The 15000-nt window shown below is 46.3% G+C and overlaps 1 protein-coding gene across 1 annotated transcript in view; it reads left to right on the top strand.

The window, feature by feature from the left end:
• The window catches only part of TTYH2 (tweety family member 2), a 120922-nt gene that overhangs the window by 47082 nt on the left and 58840 nt on the right, over positions 1-15000 (top strand). Inside the window, exon 3 of the mRNA XM_082271810.1 lies at positions 11885-11996. Within this exon, the coding sequence (XP_082127936.1) occupies positions 11885-11996 (112 nt within the window). The remainder of the gene's footprint in view (positions 1-11884; positions 11997-15000) is intronic.

Here is a 15000-nt window from a genome sequence, read left to right as displayed (position 1 = left end):
GTACCATGGACCATAATAATCTTGTACAGCTTGGCATGCAGAGGTATATGTATAATAACTGGAGGAGTTGTATTGTTTTTTCCGGGTGCGTCACCTTTTGCAAGTTTTTTTTTTTTTTTTTTTTTTTTCTGGCTCTCCTCCGATGCTCCGGCCTCCCTCGCCATCGTTCAGTCTCTCGGTCGGCTGAGCCGGGGGAATTCTGGCCGGGGACCACGAATATTTTTGATTAGATTTTGCTCTCTGCGAGGGCTTAGCTTGGGGATTGTGTCTGTAATCCGGATGGGTCGGGGGATGTGCGGGGGGGAAATGACAGGTCAGCAGCACGGCGAGGGGCACAGGCGGCTGTCACACGCCCACATCTACCAATCACTGCTGGCTGCTGGTTCTGCGGATGGAAGATTCCCGGCTGGTGGTTGCTAAATAGGAAAATGTCACCGGCTTCCAACGTGATCAACCCAAAACCTCATAGACGCTTCAACGTGTGATGTCAAAAGTTGTGTGATTAAAAATAAAAAATACCCGCCATTGACAGTCCTTTTTTAAAGTTGGGTGACGATGCTGTGCCCTTTACTCTCATTGTGCTCCGGCGTTGTCACGCTCGATGACATACAGTGGGGAAAATAAATATTTGACGCACTGCAGATTTTGTATGTTTGCCCACTTACAAAATTAAAAAATGAAGGGTCTATAATTTTATTACAATTTTTTTTTTTACAAATGTTTTAGATATTCAATGTATCGGATATAAATTAAGTTGCAGTTCAGTGAGTAAAATAAGGGTCCATTCACACTAGCGTGACTTGTCAGGCGACTTGGTCGCCTGACAAGTCGCGGTCGGTCGCTCGCCATTGAATAGTACAGGACCCGTTCTAATAGGAGCGACACATGTCGCTCCGACTTAGAAAAAGGGTCCTGTACTACTTTGGGGAGACCTGGAGGCGACTTGCATTGACTTCAATTATATGAAGTCCGTGCGAGTCGCGCCGACTTCACAGGTCGCCCCACAAAGTCGTGTCGCGGCAGTCTGAATGGGCGCTAAGTATTTGATCCCCAAGCAAAACATGACTTATTGGTGGAGAAACCCTTGTTAGTAAACACAGAGGTAAGCCTTTTCTTGTAGTTGGTGACCAGGTTTGCACACATCTCAGGAGGGATTTTGGTCCACTCTTCTTTACAGATCTTCTCTAAACCCTTAAGGTTGCTTGGCAACTCCAAGTTTCAGCTCCCTCCATAAATGTTATATAGGATTAAGATCTGGAGATGGGCTAGGCCACTCAATGACCCTGAAGTACTTCTTCTTGAGCCACTTTTTTGTTGCCTTGGCGGTATGTTTTGGATCATTGTCATTCTGGAAGACCCATCCACGACCCAACTTCAGTGTTCTGGCTGAAGCAAGAAGGTTCTCATCCAAGATTTTACAATACCCGTCTATTGGCCCCTCAAAAGTCGGCCTGTACCTTTAGCAGAGAAACAGCCCCAAAGCATCATGTTTCCACCTCCGTGCTTGACTGTAAGGATGGTGTTCTTAGGGTCATAGTCAGCATTTTTTTCTTCCTCCAAACACGGCGAGTCGAGTTAATGCCAAAGAGCTAAATTTTGATCTCATCTGACCACAGCACTTTCTCCCAATCCTTCTCTGAATCATTTAGATGTTCATTTGCAAATTTTAGATGGGCCTGTACATGTGTCTCCTCGAGGAGGGGGACCTTGGGGGCACTGCAGGATTTCAATACATGGTGGCGTATTGTGTTACCAATGGTTTGTTTGGTGGCTGTGGTCTCAACTGCTTTGAGATCATTCACAAACTCCTCCCGTATAATTCAGGGCTGATCCCTCACTTTTCTCATGATCATCCTTACCCCATGAGCTGAAATCTTGCTTGGAGCCCCAGACTGAGGTCAATTTAATGGCTTTTTTTTGTATTTCTTCCATTTGCGAAGAATCACTCTAACAGTTGTCTTCTCACCAAGCTCCTTACTGATTTGTCTTGTAGCCCATTCCAGCCTTGTGCAGGTCTACAACGTCCTTTGACAGCTCTCTTGTCTTACCTATGATCAGGGGCGTAACTACAGGGGTTGCAGGGGTTGCAATCGCTACCGGGCCCCATGCTCCAGGGGGCCCGGTAGCAAAACAGTGGGTGAACCTCTAGGATCTCAAAGGTCACACTTGCGACCGGGCCCTGGCATTTCTGTGGGGAGGCCCCAAGATTGCAGGAAGGGGGCCCACTGCAGAACTTGTGAAAGGATCCTGATGCGGGACCATAATAAAAGGCCATGCAATGAGAGTAAAGAGCCCCAGGATTAGTGGGAAGAGCCCCGGGCTTGAAGGGAAGGGCCCCGGCCAGGGGTCTGGGGGGCCCTTCATGGTTTCTTGCATCGGGGCCCTGAAGGTTCTAGTTACGCCTCTGCCTATGATGGTGAGGTTTGAATGGAAGAAAGAGATTCTGTGGATGGGTGTCTTTTATACACATAACAAGTTGTCGTTAGGAGCACCTTAAATTGACAGGACTAATCTGTCTACCACATACCAGATACTGTAGCCAGTCTGTGGGAGCCAGAATTATTGTTATTTGGTAGGGGATCGAATACTTATTCTACTCACTGAACTGCAACTGAATTTATAACATTCGTATCATGTGTTTTTTTCTGGAATTATGGTTGATATTCTGTCTCTATCATTGAAAATACACCTATGATAAAAAAAATTATAGACCCTTCATTTCTTTGTAAGTGGGCAAACTTACAAAATCTGCAGAGGATCAAATAATTATGTTCACTTCTCATGGGCGTCTGCAGAACTTTTTCAGGGGTGGGGGCATAATTTTAAAGTCACCCATGCTCCGCCCCTTTTCACCCCTATAGATCCCCCCTTTTAGAGCCGGCCATGCTAGGGTCCCCCATAGATCCCCTTTAGGACAGGCTCCCTAGAGATCGCCCTTTTGAGCAGGCAAAGGTCCCCATAGATCCCTCTGTAGTCTTACCTTTACACGTATATTCCCTGTGCTACTAGGTTTTCATGCACCACCAGATACTCCAGGCACTTCCAGCAAACAATATATATTATATATATATATATATATATATATATATATATATATATATATATATATATATATATATATATATATATATATATATATATATATATATATATATATATATATATATATATATATATATATATATATCCAATATGACCCTCTATAGAGCAGGCCAGGATCCCCTTTAGGGCAGGCCAGGGTCTCAAAAGATCCCCCTTTAGAACAGACCAGGGTCCCCCATAGATCCCCTTTAGAACAGACCAGGGTCCCCCATAGATCCCCCTTTAGAACAGACCAGGGTCCCCCATAGATCTCCCTTTAGAACAGACCAGGGTCCCCCATAGATCCCCCTTTAGAACAGACCAGGGTCCCCCATAGATCCCCCTTTAGAGCAGGGTCCCTCATAAATCCCCTTTAGAGCAGGGTCCTCTATAGATTCCCCTCTTAGAGCAGGCCAGGAAATTTACAGGGGGGGGGGGCACTTGCCCCCCCCCCCCCCCCTTGTGGACACCCAAGTCGCCACTGTAGGTCTCCAGACCACCAGCAAGCCTGTTTCCCAGCGCAAATCTCTTTATTCTCATCTGATCACATATGTCCCCTCTGTGGAGATTTCTCATAATTTCCTGTCCCAGTGACACAACAGGATTTAAAAGGAAAATGCTGCAAACTGAGGGCATATTTGTCACCGGAACGTGTCCCTATTGAGACATTTCCTCCCCTCTTCCTGTTGCTGTGACACCTTTTTAGGCTTTCCTATTGCTGGGTGTCCAGGGGATAAGGATAGACTGGGAGAGAGGGAGAATCAAGCCTTTCCCAACTCCATGGAAATGTAATATTTGGCTATAGATAAAATGTATTATCATTTTAATATTACATTAAGGATACATTTTATTAAAAAATTAAAATACTAAAATCCTTCATTCCGGATTGATGTCATAGAGCCGTGTCCCCCTCCCCCCCCGACTCCCAGGAATGTGAATATTAGAGCGCAGCCCCCCTCCCCCGGGAGTCATTTTCCCATCTTCTAATTTTACACAATAGCTGTGACTTAGCATCCCACAAAGCCGGCGCTCTCACATTTATATTATCTGCCATATCCTCACCTGTCTGCCTCGTGACTGCAAATGCTGAAATGTCTTTCTGGGGCTGCAATGCCGAAACAGAGGGAAGGATAAGAGACACGGACCACCGCGATCAGGCACTTCCTGCTACAGGATGACAACACTCTGTCCCTATTTCCAAGTTGGTCTCCTGGGTTGTCACTGTCACATAGGCTTCCAATCGACACTACAAGTAGACATTTGTAAATCTGCAGCCTTTATTAAATTAATTGCTGTTGATCCTGCCAGAGTGACAATACTCTGTCCCTATTTCCCAGCTGGTCTCCTGGGTTGTCACCATCAACACAGGCTTCTGATGGAGACGACAATTGGACCTTTGTAAAAATGATCCTGCCAATGAAGGTCTTGTTCAGGCACTTCCTGTTTTAGGGTGACAACGCTCTGTCATTGTTTCCCAATTGAACTCCTTGGTTGTCGCTGTCACACAGGCTTCCAATGGACACTACAAGTAGACATTTGTAAATCTGCAGAGACAAGTGGACATATGCATGTCTGTAGCTTTTATTAAATAAATCCCTGTTGAGTCTGACAAAAAGATCCTTGTTGAGGCACTTCCTGTTACAAGGGTGACAACGCTCTGTGCCTTTCTCCCAGCTGGTCTCCTGGGTTGTCACCATCACACAGGCCTCTGATGCGCTCACATGTATATTATCTGCAATATCCTCATCTGATTGCCATGTGACTGCAAATGCTGAAATGTCTTTCTGGGGCTGCAATACTGGAAAAGAGGGAAGGATACAGGAGACACGGGTCACCGTAGTCAGGCACTTCCTACTACAGCTACAGATTTACAAATGTCTACTTGTAATCTCCATCAGAAGCCTGTGTGACGGTGACAACCCAGGAGCTCAATTAGGAGACAGGGACAGAGCGTTGTCACCCTATAACAGGAAGTGTCTGAACAAGACTTTCAGGACTGGATCATCAGGGATTTCATTAAAGCGGAGTTCCACCCAAAATTGGAACTTCCGCTTTAAGGCCTCCTGACCCCCTGACGTGCCACATTTGGAATGTCATTTTTTTTGGAGGGTGGAGCGGGTACCTAGATTGAACAGGACAAAACTGAAGAAAAAGGGGGACCAAAAAAGGTGTGTGGAAACCAGCCGGCCCCTAGCTTGATATAACAATGTAGGTTAAAAACAGGGGTTTGGTTAACACACATTTTCAAACACATGTGTAGGCTGCAAGGCCTCTCCACGGCACCCTGTGTATCTTGCAGTCCTAACACTACTCAACCTGAGTGTCTCCACAACGGAAGCACATGAATGCTGATGGATGGGAAACGGGTGGGCTTGGAGATGGCCCAATCCTCCCCCAACCTGCTCCCATCCATGACTGGTATTAAAAAAACGAATGGCTGTGTAATAGCCATGGGCTGCAAACTAAAAAATGACCAGCTGGTAAGCGCATACCTCCATCCCTTTAGTATAGGTAGTAAAGACCTTGGGACTTTAAATGAGACACCAGCCTGTAAAGCACAGCGTCTCCATCCCTGATAACATATAACATATGGGCAGTATTGGGACTTTAAATGAGACACCAGCAGGTATTGCTCTGCGTCTCCATCCCTGTATATGACAAAACTGAAGAACCAGTCATGGATGGGAGCAGGTTGGGGGAGGATTGGGCCATCTCCAAGCCCACCTGTTTCCCTATCCATCCATCAGCATCCATGTGCTTCCATCGTGGAGACACTCAGGTTGAGTAGTGTTAGGACTGCAGGATACACAGGGTGTCGTGGAGAGGCCTTGCAGCTTACACATGTGTTTGCAAATGTGTGTTAACCAAACCCCTGTTTTTAACCTACATTGTTAGACTGGTTTACAGTAATCCCCATCTCCATCGCGGTTCAGTTTTTGTGGTCCCGGTAATTCGCTTTTTTTTTTGTAATGTTATTTTACTATATAAATCATTAAAAATGAAATATTTTTGTGTTTTCCATAGCTCTTGCTATGTCTCTTAGTATCTTTTATGTGTTTTAAATGAGTTTCTATTGTTTTAAAAGTGTGTTTAAAGACCTTAAAATGCTTTTACACGTACAGTGACAGTAAAATAAACATGCCTACAATGCATTTTAATAGGGTTTTTCTATTTCGCGGAATTTCACTTTTCGCGGCTGGGTCCGGAACGTAACCCCCGCAATGGAGGGGGGTTTACTGTATTTGGTTTGTTAGCAGACTGGTGGGTGAGTATATCAAGCTAAGGGGTCGGCTGGCTTCCACACACCTTTTTTAGTCCCCCTTTTTCATCAGTTTTGTCATATACAGGGATGGAGACGCAGAGCAATACCTGCTGGTGTCTCATTTAAAGTCCCAAAACTGCCCATTTTTTATATCCTAGATTTAACAGGTACCTGCTCGAACTTCCGCTCGAGCCACCTAGGTGAATACTTTACAAATGCACTGTATATTGTACATTCACACCAGTCCCTGCCCTCATGCTTACAATCTAAGGTCCCTGACATTCATACATACACATACTAGTGCCAATTTAGTCCAGAAACCATTATCCTACCAGCATGTCTTTCGAATGTAGGAGAAAATCGGAGTACCCAGAGGAAACCCACGCAGGCATAGGGAGAACATGCAGACTCCAAGCAGGGAGTGTCATGGTTAGGATTCGAACTGGCGACCCCTAGTGCTACCAGGCGGAAATGCTAACCACTGTGTGTGTGTGTTCAGCCTGTCCTATGATCTAGACATCCCTGAGACCTCTGTGCAGGCTACACTGGCTGTAACATAACAAGATGTGGAAAAAGTGAAGCACTGTGAATACTTTCTGGATGCACTGTATGTTGTGGTTTACCGGGATTATGGCTGAAGCGATCATCCAAAACTCCAGTATCTGCGGCTGGTTTTCTTATGAGCCGCTGAAACGCTTTCAGAAGTGGCAGGAGGGGACATTTTCTGCCGTCACTTGCTGGTGTTTCTCGGGCTTACCGTTTCTGCTGGTTTGCCCGATAAATGATTCGGCGGTGGCGCCGGCTGCTTCCATAGGCGATCAAAGAGTTGATACTCTTCGATCGCCTCTATGGCCTTGGGAGGCCGGAGTGCTGTTATGACATCCCCTTCCGAGCCAGGCTAACAGTCAGTAAACAAGGTTTTTTTTTTTTTTTTTTTTTTTTTTTTTTTTTAAAAAAGCAAAAGATTAAAAAAAAATTTATATATAATTATAATTTTTTTTTTTTTTTTAAGGTAAAGGAAGTATTTTGACCCCAGGTCTCTCCCTAAAGAGGACCTGTCATCCTTATTTATATTACAAGCGATGTTTACATTGTAATAGGAATAAAAGCGACCCAAAAATAAAAAAATAAAATAAATATTAGGGGACAGTATAAAAAAAAAAAAGTAAAATAAATGAGCGAAAAAAAAAATGTAAAGTGCCCCCATCCCTCTATGCCCGCACGCAGAAGTGAATGCATACATAAACGATATTCGCACCACACGTGAGGTATCACTGTGAGCGTGGGGGGAGCAATAATTCTAGCAATAGACTTCCTATGCAACTCTAATCCTGTAAAGGTGTTTAAGGAGTCGCCTATGGAGATATTTTTTTTAAGTACCGTAGTTTGTCACCATTCCACAAGCGCACGCAGTTTTAAAGCGTGACAAGTTGGGTCTCTGTTTACCTGCCGTAACATCATCCTTCATATTTTACAAAAGAATTGGAGTAAATATTGTTTTTTTTTTTTTTTATATTTAGTAAAGTGTATTTTTAACTACGCAAAAAAAAAAAAAAAAAAAAAAAAATGATTGCCATTTTATTCCCTAGGGTCTCTGCAGGAAAAAAAATGTTTGGGTGTTAGTAGTTATTGTCTAGTAAAAAATACTGATTTAAACTTTCAAACAAAAAGTGCCAGAAAAAGCCTGGTCTGCAAGTGGTTAATAAAAACATGTCTATGACACACAGTACTTTGGCAAACTAAATACGGTCTGCTATAAATGATGATGTCATAACGGCTCCCGCTGTCCGCCAGCTCATGTCCGCAGTCCCTGCTCTGTCTTAATATTGGAGTCTTCAGCCCTTTGTAATACAGAGATAACGCACGATGCTATTTTAAGTCTTGGCTGCGAAAAAAATGAAAAAAAAGCGCGGTGGTGAGATCGTTATATAACCAGATCTCTCTGACAGCCCAATTCTCTGCTCGGCGCTGAACTTCCACCCTGCTCCTCACTCCCGCTGATCCCCGCCTCTCATCATTAAGTGACATCAATCATCATCTGGGATCGCTCTTCTCAGCAGCGAGCGGCTTTTGTAATCAAACAGGATATCAATATCTCACCGGCGGGGTAAAAACTCATGGAGAACACAAAAAATTATCAACGATGCGTCAATAAGGCCGCATGGCGCTGCGCTCCCGCTGATCCCTCTGTGCTGCATAGAGGAACATATCTGGTTACAGAGTTTTTTTGTATTTCATTTTCTGTTTTTTCAGGGGGGTTTTTTCCCTATCTTTGATTTTTTTTTTCTCTCTCTCTCTTTTAAACAGTAAATCTAAAACGCTAAGGCTGCATTTACACTCCTGAGTCGCGGTAATGAGCCCAAAATCCAGTACTTTTCTAACATGCACAAACGCGCAGCCCTTTTGCAGATGTGTAGCCATGCCATTCTTAAGGACACTCCCCACACATCTGCTAAGGCAGGCATTTTGGTGCAACTTTGCAAAAAGGGTCAGGGACTTCTTTTGTGTGTTTTTATCTCGTGTAGGATGTCCCATGAAAATTACTTCCTACATGGTGTGAATGGGGCCTAAGGCATACCTTCTCCTCTTCCTCTTCCTGAAATGCTTCCTCCTGCTCTTCCTCTTCCAGAAATGCTTCCTCCTGCTCTTCCTCTTCCAGAAATGCTTTCTCCTGCTCTTCCTCTTCCAGAAATGCTTCCTCCTGCTCTTCCTCTTCCAGAAATGCTTCCTCCTGCTCTTTCTCTTCCAGAAATGCTTCCTCCTGCTCTTTCTCTTCCAGAAATGCTTCCTCCTGCTCTTTCTCTTCCAGAAATGCTTCCTCCTCATCCTCTTCCTGAAATGCTTCATCTTCCTGAAATGCTTCCTCCTGCTCTTTCTCTTCCAGAAATGCTTCCTCCTGCTCTTTCTCTTCCAGAAATGCTTCCTCTTCCAGAAATGCTTCCTCCTGCTCTTTCTCTTCCAGAAATGCTTCCTCCTGCTCTTTCTCTTCCAGAAATGCTTCCTCCTCATCCTCTTCCTGAAATGCTTCCTCTTCCTGAAATGCTTCCTCTTACTGAAATTCTTCCTCCTCCTCTTACTGAAATGCTTCCTCCTCCTCTTTCTAAAATGCTTTCTCCCGCTCCTTCTCATCCTGAAATGCTTCCTCTCGCTCTTTCTCTTCCTGAAATACTTCCTCCTGCTCTTTCTCTTTCGGAAATACTTCCTCCTGCTCTTTCTCTTTCCGAAATACTTCCTCCTGCTCTTTCTCTTTCCGAAATACTTCCTCCTGCTCCTCCTCCTCCTGAAATGCTTCCTCCTGCTCTTTCTCTTCCTGAAATGCTTCCTCCTCCTCCTGAAATGCTTCCTCCTCCTCCTGAAATGCTTCCTCCTCCTCCTGAAATGCTTCCTCTTAAATTCTTCCTCCTCCTCTTCCTGAAATGCTTCCTCTTACTGAAATGCTTCCTCCTGCTCTTTATCTTCCTGAAATGCTTTCTCCTGCTCTTTCTCTTCCTGAAATGCTTCCTCCTCTTCCTGAAATGCTTCCTCCACCTTTTACAAAGGTACAATCTACAGTCTGGTCACTGATCAGGCTATGTTCACATCTCTGTGGGTGTGGAATACATGAGAAATCGCACGCCTTCCCAACCTGCAGAGAAATGCGCTGCACTTTTGCAAACATGCTGGGGTATCATTCTTGGCACCCCCATGCGTTGGCAGCTGCAGCGAGATTTTACAAATAGGTCGGGGACTTCTTTCTCAATTTTCCCCTTTGAAATGAATAGGCCGTCTCCCCACAGAGACGGGCACACGGAAACGCACTCACACATGTCTGCTTGGAGCCCATCAGGCAGGTGTAGGAAACCCATTATGATATTTTTCCCTCATTTACTGACCAACTGAAATCTCTTTTCATGGACGGCCCCTTTCTGTGGCCCCATGGACATAATTTCCTCCAGTATCCGTCATATCCCATCATTTGGCCCCTTTTAATCTGAAATCCTTTTCTGGACGTTGTGAAAGGCTCCATATGTGGTGGCTGGCCGGGCGCCCCCTCCCCCGCAGCATGGCATTGATGTGGATGAGTAGCTTAGGGCGACTCTGGAGGTAAGTCTTCTACTCCAGATCTGTCGGAGGAGGTTAGTGAAGCTACATCGCCCCTGAATTCCTGATATCTGCTAATTACACCAACTGTGGACCTTCTACAGAGCCCCTTCTATGTACTATGTAGCCCCCCCCCCCCCCCGGTACTAGGAGATAGATGGCATATGTAACAATTAAGCGGATGCTCTCTGGATGGATTTGGGCTTCTTGGAGCCTCCCTCCCTTCTCTGTCTTCCTTTTTTTTTTTTATGAGTCTGTATTCATTATAAACGGTCAGAAATAGTGGATACTGATTGGTGGACAGCTGCTGCCTGCCACCTTGCAGAGCTCCCCTCTTATTTAGATCTGGTCTGTCTCCTATGCAGCCTATTCATAGAACATTCCTCAGCACAGGGTTGGTGGAAGCCCCTCATAAATGGGTACAGCAGGTTTACAGACCCAGGAATTCAGCACAGGGATGGTGTTAACTCCTCATAATGGGTACAGCAGGTTTACAGCCCCAGGAATTCAGCACAGGGATGGTGGGAACTCCTCATAATGGGCACAGCAGGTGTACAGACCAAGGAACTTGGCACAGGGATAGTGAGAACCCCTTATAATGGGCACGGCAGGTGTACAGACCCTGGAATTCAGCACGGGGATGGTGGGAACTCCTCATAATGGGCACAGCAGGTGTACAGACCAAGGAACTTGGCACAGGGATGGTGGGAATCATCATAAAGGGTACAGCAGGTGTAAAGACATGGGAACGTGGCACAGGGATGGTGGGAACCCCTCATAAAGGGTACAGCAGGTTCAAAGACATGGGAACTCAGCACAGGGATGGTGAGAACCCCCCATAATGGGCATAGTAGGTGTACAGTCCTGTGAACTTAGCAAAGGGTGTGTGGGAACCCCCTCATAATGGGTACAGCAAGTAAACAGACTCAGAAAGTCGGCACAGGGATGGTGGGAATCCCTCCTAATGGGCACAGCAGGTGTACAGGCTCTAAGTAATTTTCTACCAACAAATTATTATTTACCTTATGTAAAAAGTCAAAGTAATTGCCTGGGATGCGAAGCGTTTAATAAATAATATCAAATGTTTTTCTCATTGGCCCTGATGAAGGGGGTGCGGATGCCTGCATTGTGTTGGCTCTACTGGAACCTCCAGTAAACATTAGACCTCTGTGAAGATTTCTGGGGTATATAGTACATTGGTTTGGGCGCTAGTGCTGTCGCTCCTGATGGAGTGGAGTCCTCCACATTCCTTTTGTTTCAAAGCACCTGGCAGGGGCTCTCTACTGTCCCAAACTGTTGAAAGTAAACCAAACAAAAAAGGTATGACCCTGTAGGTCGCCCCCTACAGACCAGATTAAGATTCAAATAAAGCTTGCAGGTAAAGTCATTTTACAGGGCAGAGCAGGGATGAATGAAACAAAAAGCAAGATAAACAGATGCCTTTTTTTTTCTGCTTTTCAGTGCCGCGGTGGGCATCGGTTTTTATGGGAACAGCGAGACCAACGATGGCATCTACCAGCTGACCTACTCCCTGGATAACGCCAATCACACCTTGGCTGGGGTGGACAATCTGGTAAGTGGCCTTTGCAGCGGCGTTGTCGCTGAACAGATGTACCTACGCTATTGGCCCTGGTGGGGAACAATTTGCTGTGACACATTGTAACGTTCCAGCGGGCTGCTTTGTGTGATGGATAGAAGTGACAGGAGCAGCTGTTTAAACCTGTGCAAAGCGGGCCGCGCGGGCATCTCCACCAATTTGCTGCTGTGAAATTCCTCTGGACTGTGACTAAGCTGGGAAGGGAAGCTCGGCGGCTCTGTTGGGAAAGGGCTGTTCCGTCTATTCAGAGCCATCTGTCTCCGAGAGAAGCCGCCGAAGGAAATATGGCAACTGGCTGGAAGACGTGCCAGACCCTAAAACAGACCCGGGACAGCTGCCGGCAACAAAGTATCATTGAGGAGCACTGAAGGCAGCTAGGGGCCAGCCAGAAAATGAGGGGCCCAACAGAAAGCTTAAGGAAATGGACACTTTGGGTCATATTTATAAAGCAGCGAATCCGGCATTCTGAAGGTAAATCTTCGTGGTCCATGTCTTTTAAAGGACCGTGATTGAGTCAGCGCCAGAGAATGTTTGGTGAAAGTCACATTCACTGTTTTATAAATTTGTCCCTCGGTGACCAAGCTCATAGGCGCCCATATTGGCCAATAGTCATGGCTTCAGTACTATTACCATTACCCCCCCCCCCCCATATCCTCTTCAGAGATAATGAAAGGGGTGTGTCTGGGGGCATTATCAGAGGTAAGGGAGAAAATAAAGGGGATATGAGATTAGTTGTTTTAGGTGATTATATAGCTGTTCCTATCAGCCCTTTCTCTTTGTCACACTTTCTCCTCTCCCTCTAACCTCCAATCTATTATATATTCCCTTCTCTTCTCCTTCTCAGTTCTTATTCTACTCTCCTCTTCTCCGTTCTTCTTCTCCCCCTCTGTTCTTTTTTTTTCTCTCTCCTTCTCCATTGTCCTTGTTCATCTCCGTTCCTCTGCTTCACTTTCTCTGTTATCCTTTTCATCCCCTTTCTCATTTTCGATTTCCTTCTTCTACTCCTTATCCATACTTCATCTTTCTCCTTCTCTGTTCTTCTCCTTCTCCTCCACCTTCTTCTTCTCCTTCTCCATTCCTGTCCTCATCCGTTCTTCTCCTTCATCTTCTCCATTCTTCTTCTCTTTCTCCATCTTTTCCTTCTCCTTCCCCTCCTCCTTCTTCTCCTTCTTGGATCTTCTCCCTCGCTTTCTAATCTTCCCCCTCCTCCTCAGCCGCCTTCTCCGCTCTCCTCCTCAGCCGCATTCTCCTCTCTTCTCCGCCCGCCACCCTTCCCTTTCTTCTGCCCGCCACCCTTCCCTTTCTTCTGCCCGCCGCCCTTCCCTTTCTTCTGCCCGCCGCCCTTCCCTTTCTTCTGCCCGCCGCCCTTCCCTTTCTTCTGCCCGCCGCCCTTTCCTTTCTTCTGCCTGCCGCCCTTCCCTCTCTTCCGCCCGCCGCCCTTCCCTCTCGTCCGCCTCCTCCTCTCTCCTCTCGTCCGCCTCCTCCTCTCTCTCCTCTCGTCCGCCTCCTCCTCTCTCTCCTCTCGTCCGCCTCCTCCTCTCTCTCCTCTCGTCCGCCTCCTCCTCTCTCTCCTCTCGTCCGCCTCCTCCTCTCTCTCCTCTCGTCCGCCTCCTCCTCTCTCTCCTCTCGTCCGCCTCCTCCTCTCTCTCCTCTCGTCCGCCTCCTCCTCTCTCTCCTCTCGTCCGCCTCCTCCTCTCTCTCCTCTCGTCCGCCTCCTCCTCTCTCTCCTCTCGTCCGCCTCCTCCTCTCTCTCCTCTCGTCCGCCTCCTCCTCTCTCTCCTCTCGTCCGCCTCCTCCTCTCTCTCCTCTCGTCCGCCTCCTCCTCTCTCTCCTCTCGTCCGCCTCCTCCTCTCTCTCCTCTCGTCTGCCTCCTTCTCTCTCCCTCTCGTCCGCCTCCTCCTCTCTCCCTCTCGTCCGCCTCCTCCTCTCGTCCGCCTCGTCCCCTTCCTCCCCTCCTCCTCGTCCCCCTGCTCTTCGTCGTCCTCTCCTCCGTTCTTCATCATCATCTTCTCCACCGTTCTTCATCCTCCTCATCATCTTCCCCCTCCTCCTCCATTCTTCATTCCTCTATCCTCACTCTTCTTTGTTTACAGTTTAGTTCCTAATCTCATATGTACAATATAGATGTTTGGTCATGAGTCATGCTGCATACTTAGTATTGCTGCACAGTCCCTTAGTCCTGGTCTACCATTTTGGGTTTTACTGATTGAAACCAAAACACTTCATGTAGACACTGCCCACTGAAATACAGGCCTGCATTACAGGGGATATGTACAAATCTGTGTAATATAGTAAGGAAATATGGTAATCGATCCCATTCCAGCGTGAAAATCACAACAAACAAATCTATTGGGTAAATCTTACAGTGATGAAAATCCGTTCCAGTGTTTGTTATAGCAGCTGTTCAGTTCTCCTTTGCCCAGCCCTCCTCCTTATATAAGATGAAATCCGAAGGAAAGAGCTGCTCAGCCCCGCTCCCTTTTGATCCAGAATAAATGGCAGCAAAAGGCCGTCATGTCTTATTAAAAGAAAGTGAGAAGTCAGTGGGTTTGTGTCCGTGCGCTCACAGCTCGGCAGGATTCTGCACACAGATAAAGTTACATCAATTTGTTGCTTGAAAAAGTCCATTAAGTTCAGCTGTTCATCCTGGTAATCCTGCAGCAGATGATCCGGGGAAAAGACAGAAAGCCCCATTAGAGGATGCAGAAGATACTTCCAACTCGGTTCCGCAGCAGTCATTCATGTATTTTAGTATTTATAATGGAGAGTCTATTACACATCGCCTTACAGAGTGCAGAGACTTGTTGACATCAGTCCTGCCCACAGGAGCTTACAATCTTTTGTCAATAAGTACAGTTTGAGTGGAATCTATTTAACTGGTTAGTAGGATTTTTGAGGAAACCCACAAACATGTAGGAGGGGGAACATAATACTCTATCCAGTGTCCCTGCTGGTATTTCATTCTTGGACCCAGTGCTGG

This window comes from Pelophylax lessonae (genome assembly GCF_965119305.1).
Source record: "Pelophylax lessonae genome assembly, chromosome: 11".
Classification (NCBI taxonomy): Eukaryota; Metazoa; Chordata; class Amphibia; order Anura; family Ranidae; genus Pelophylax; species Pelophylax lessonae.
The sequence above is the reverse complement of the archived record's forward strand: the minus strand, read 5'-3'. Positions and strand labels throughout refer to the sequence as shown.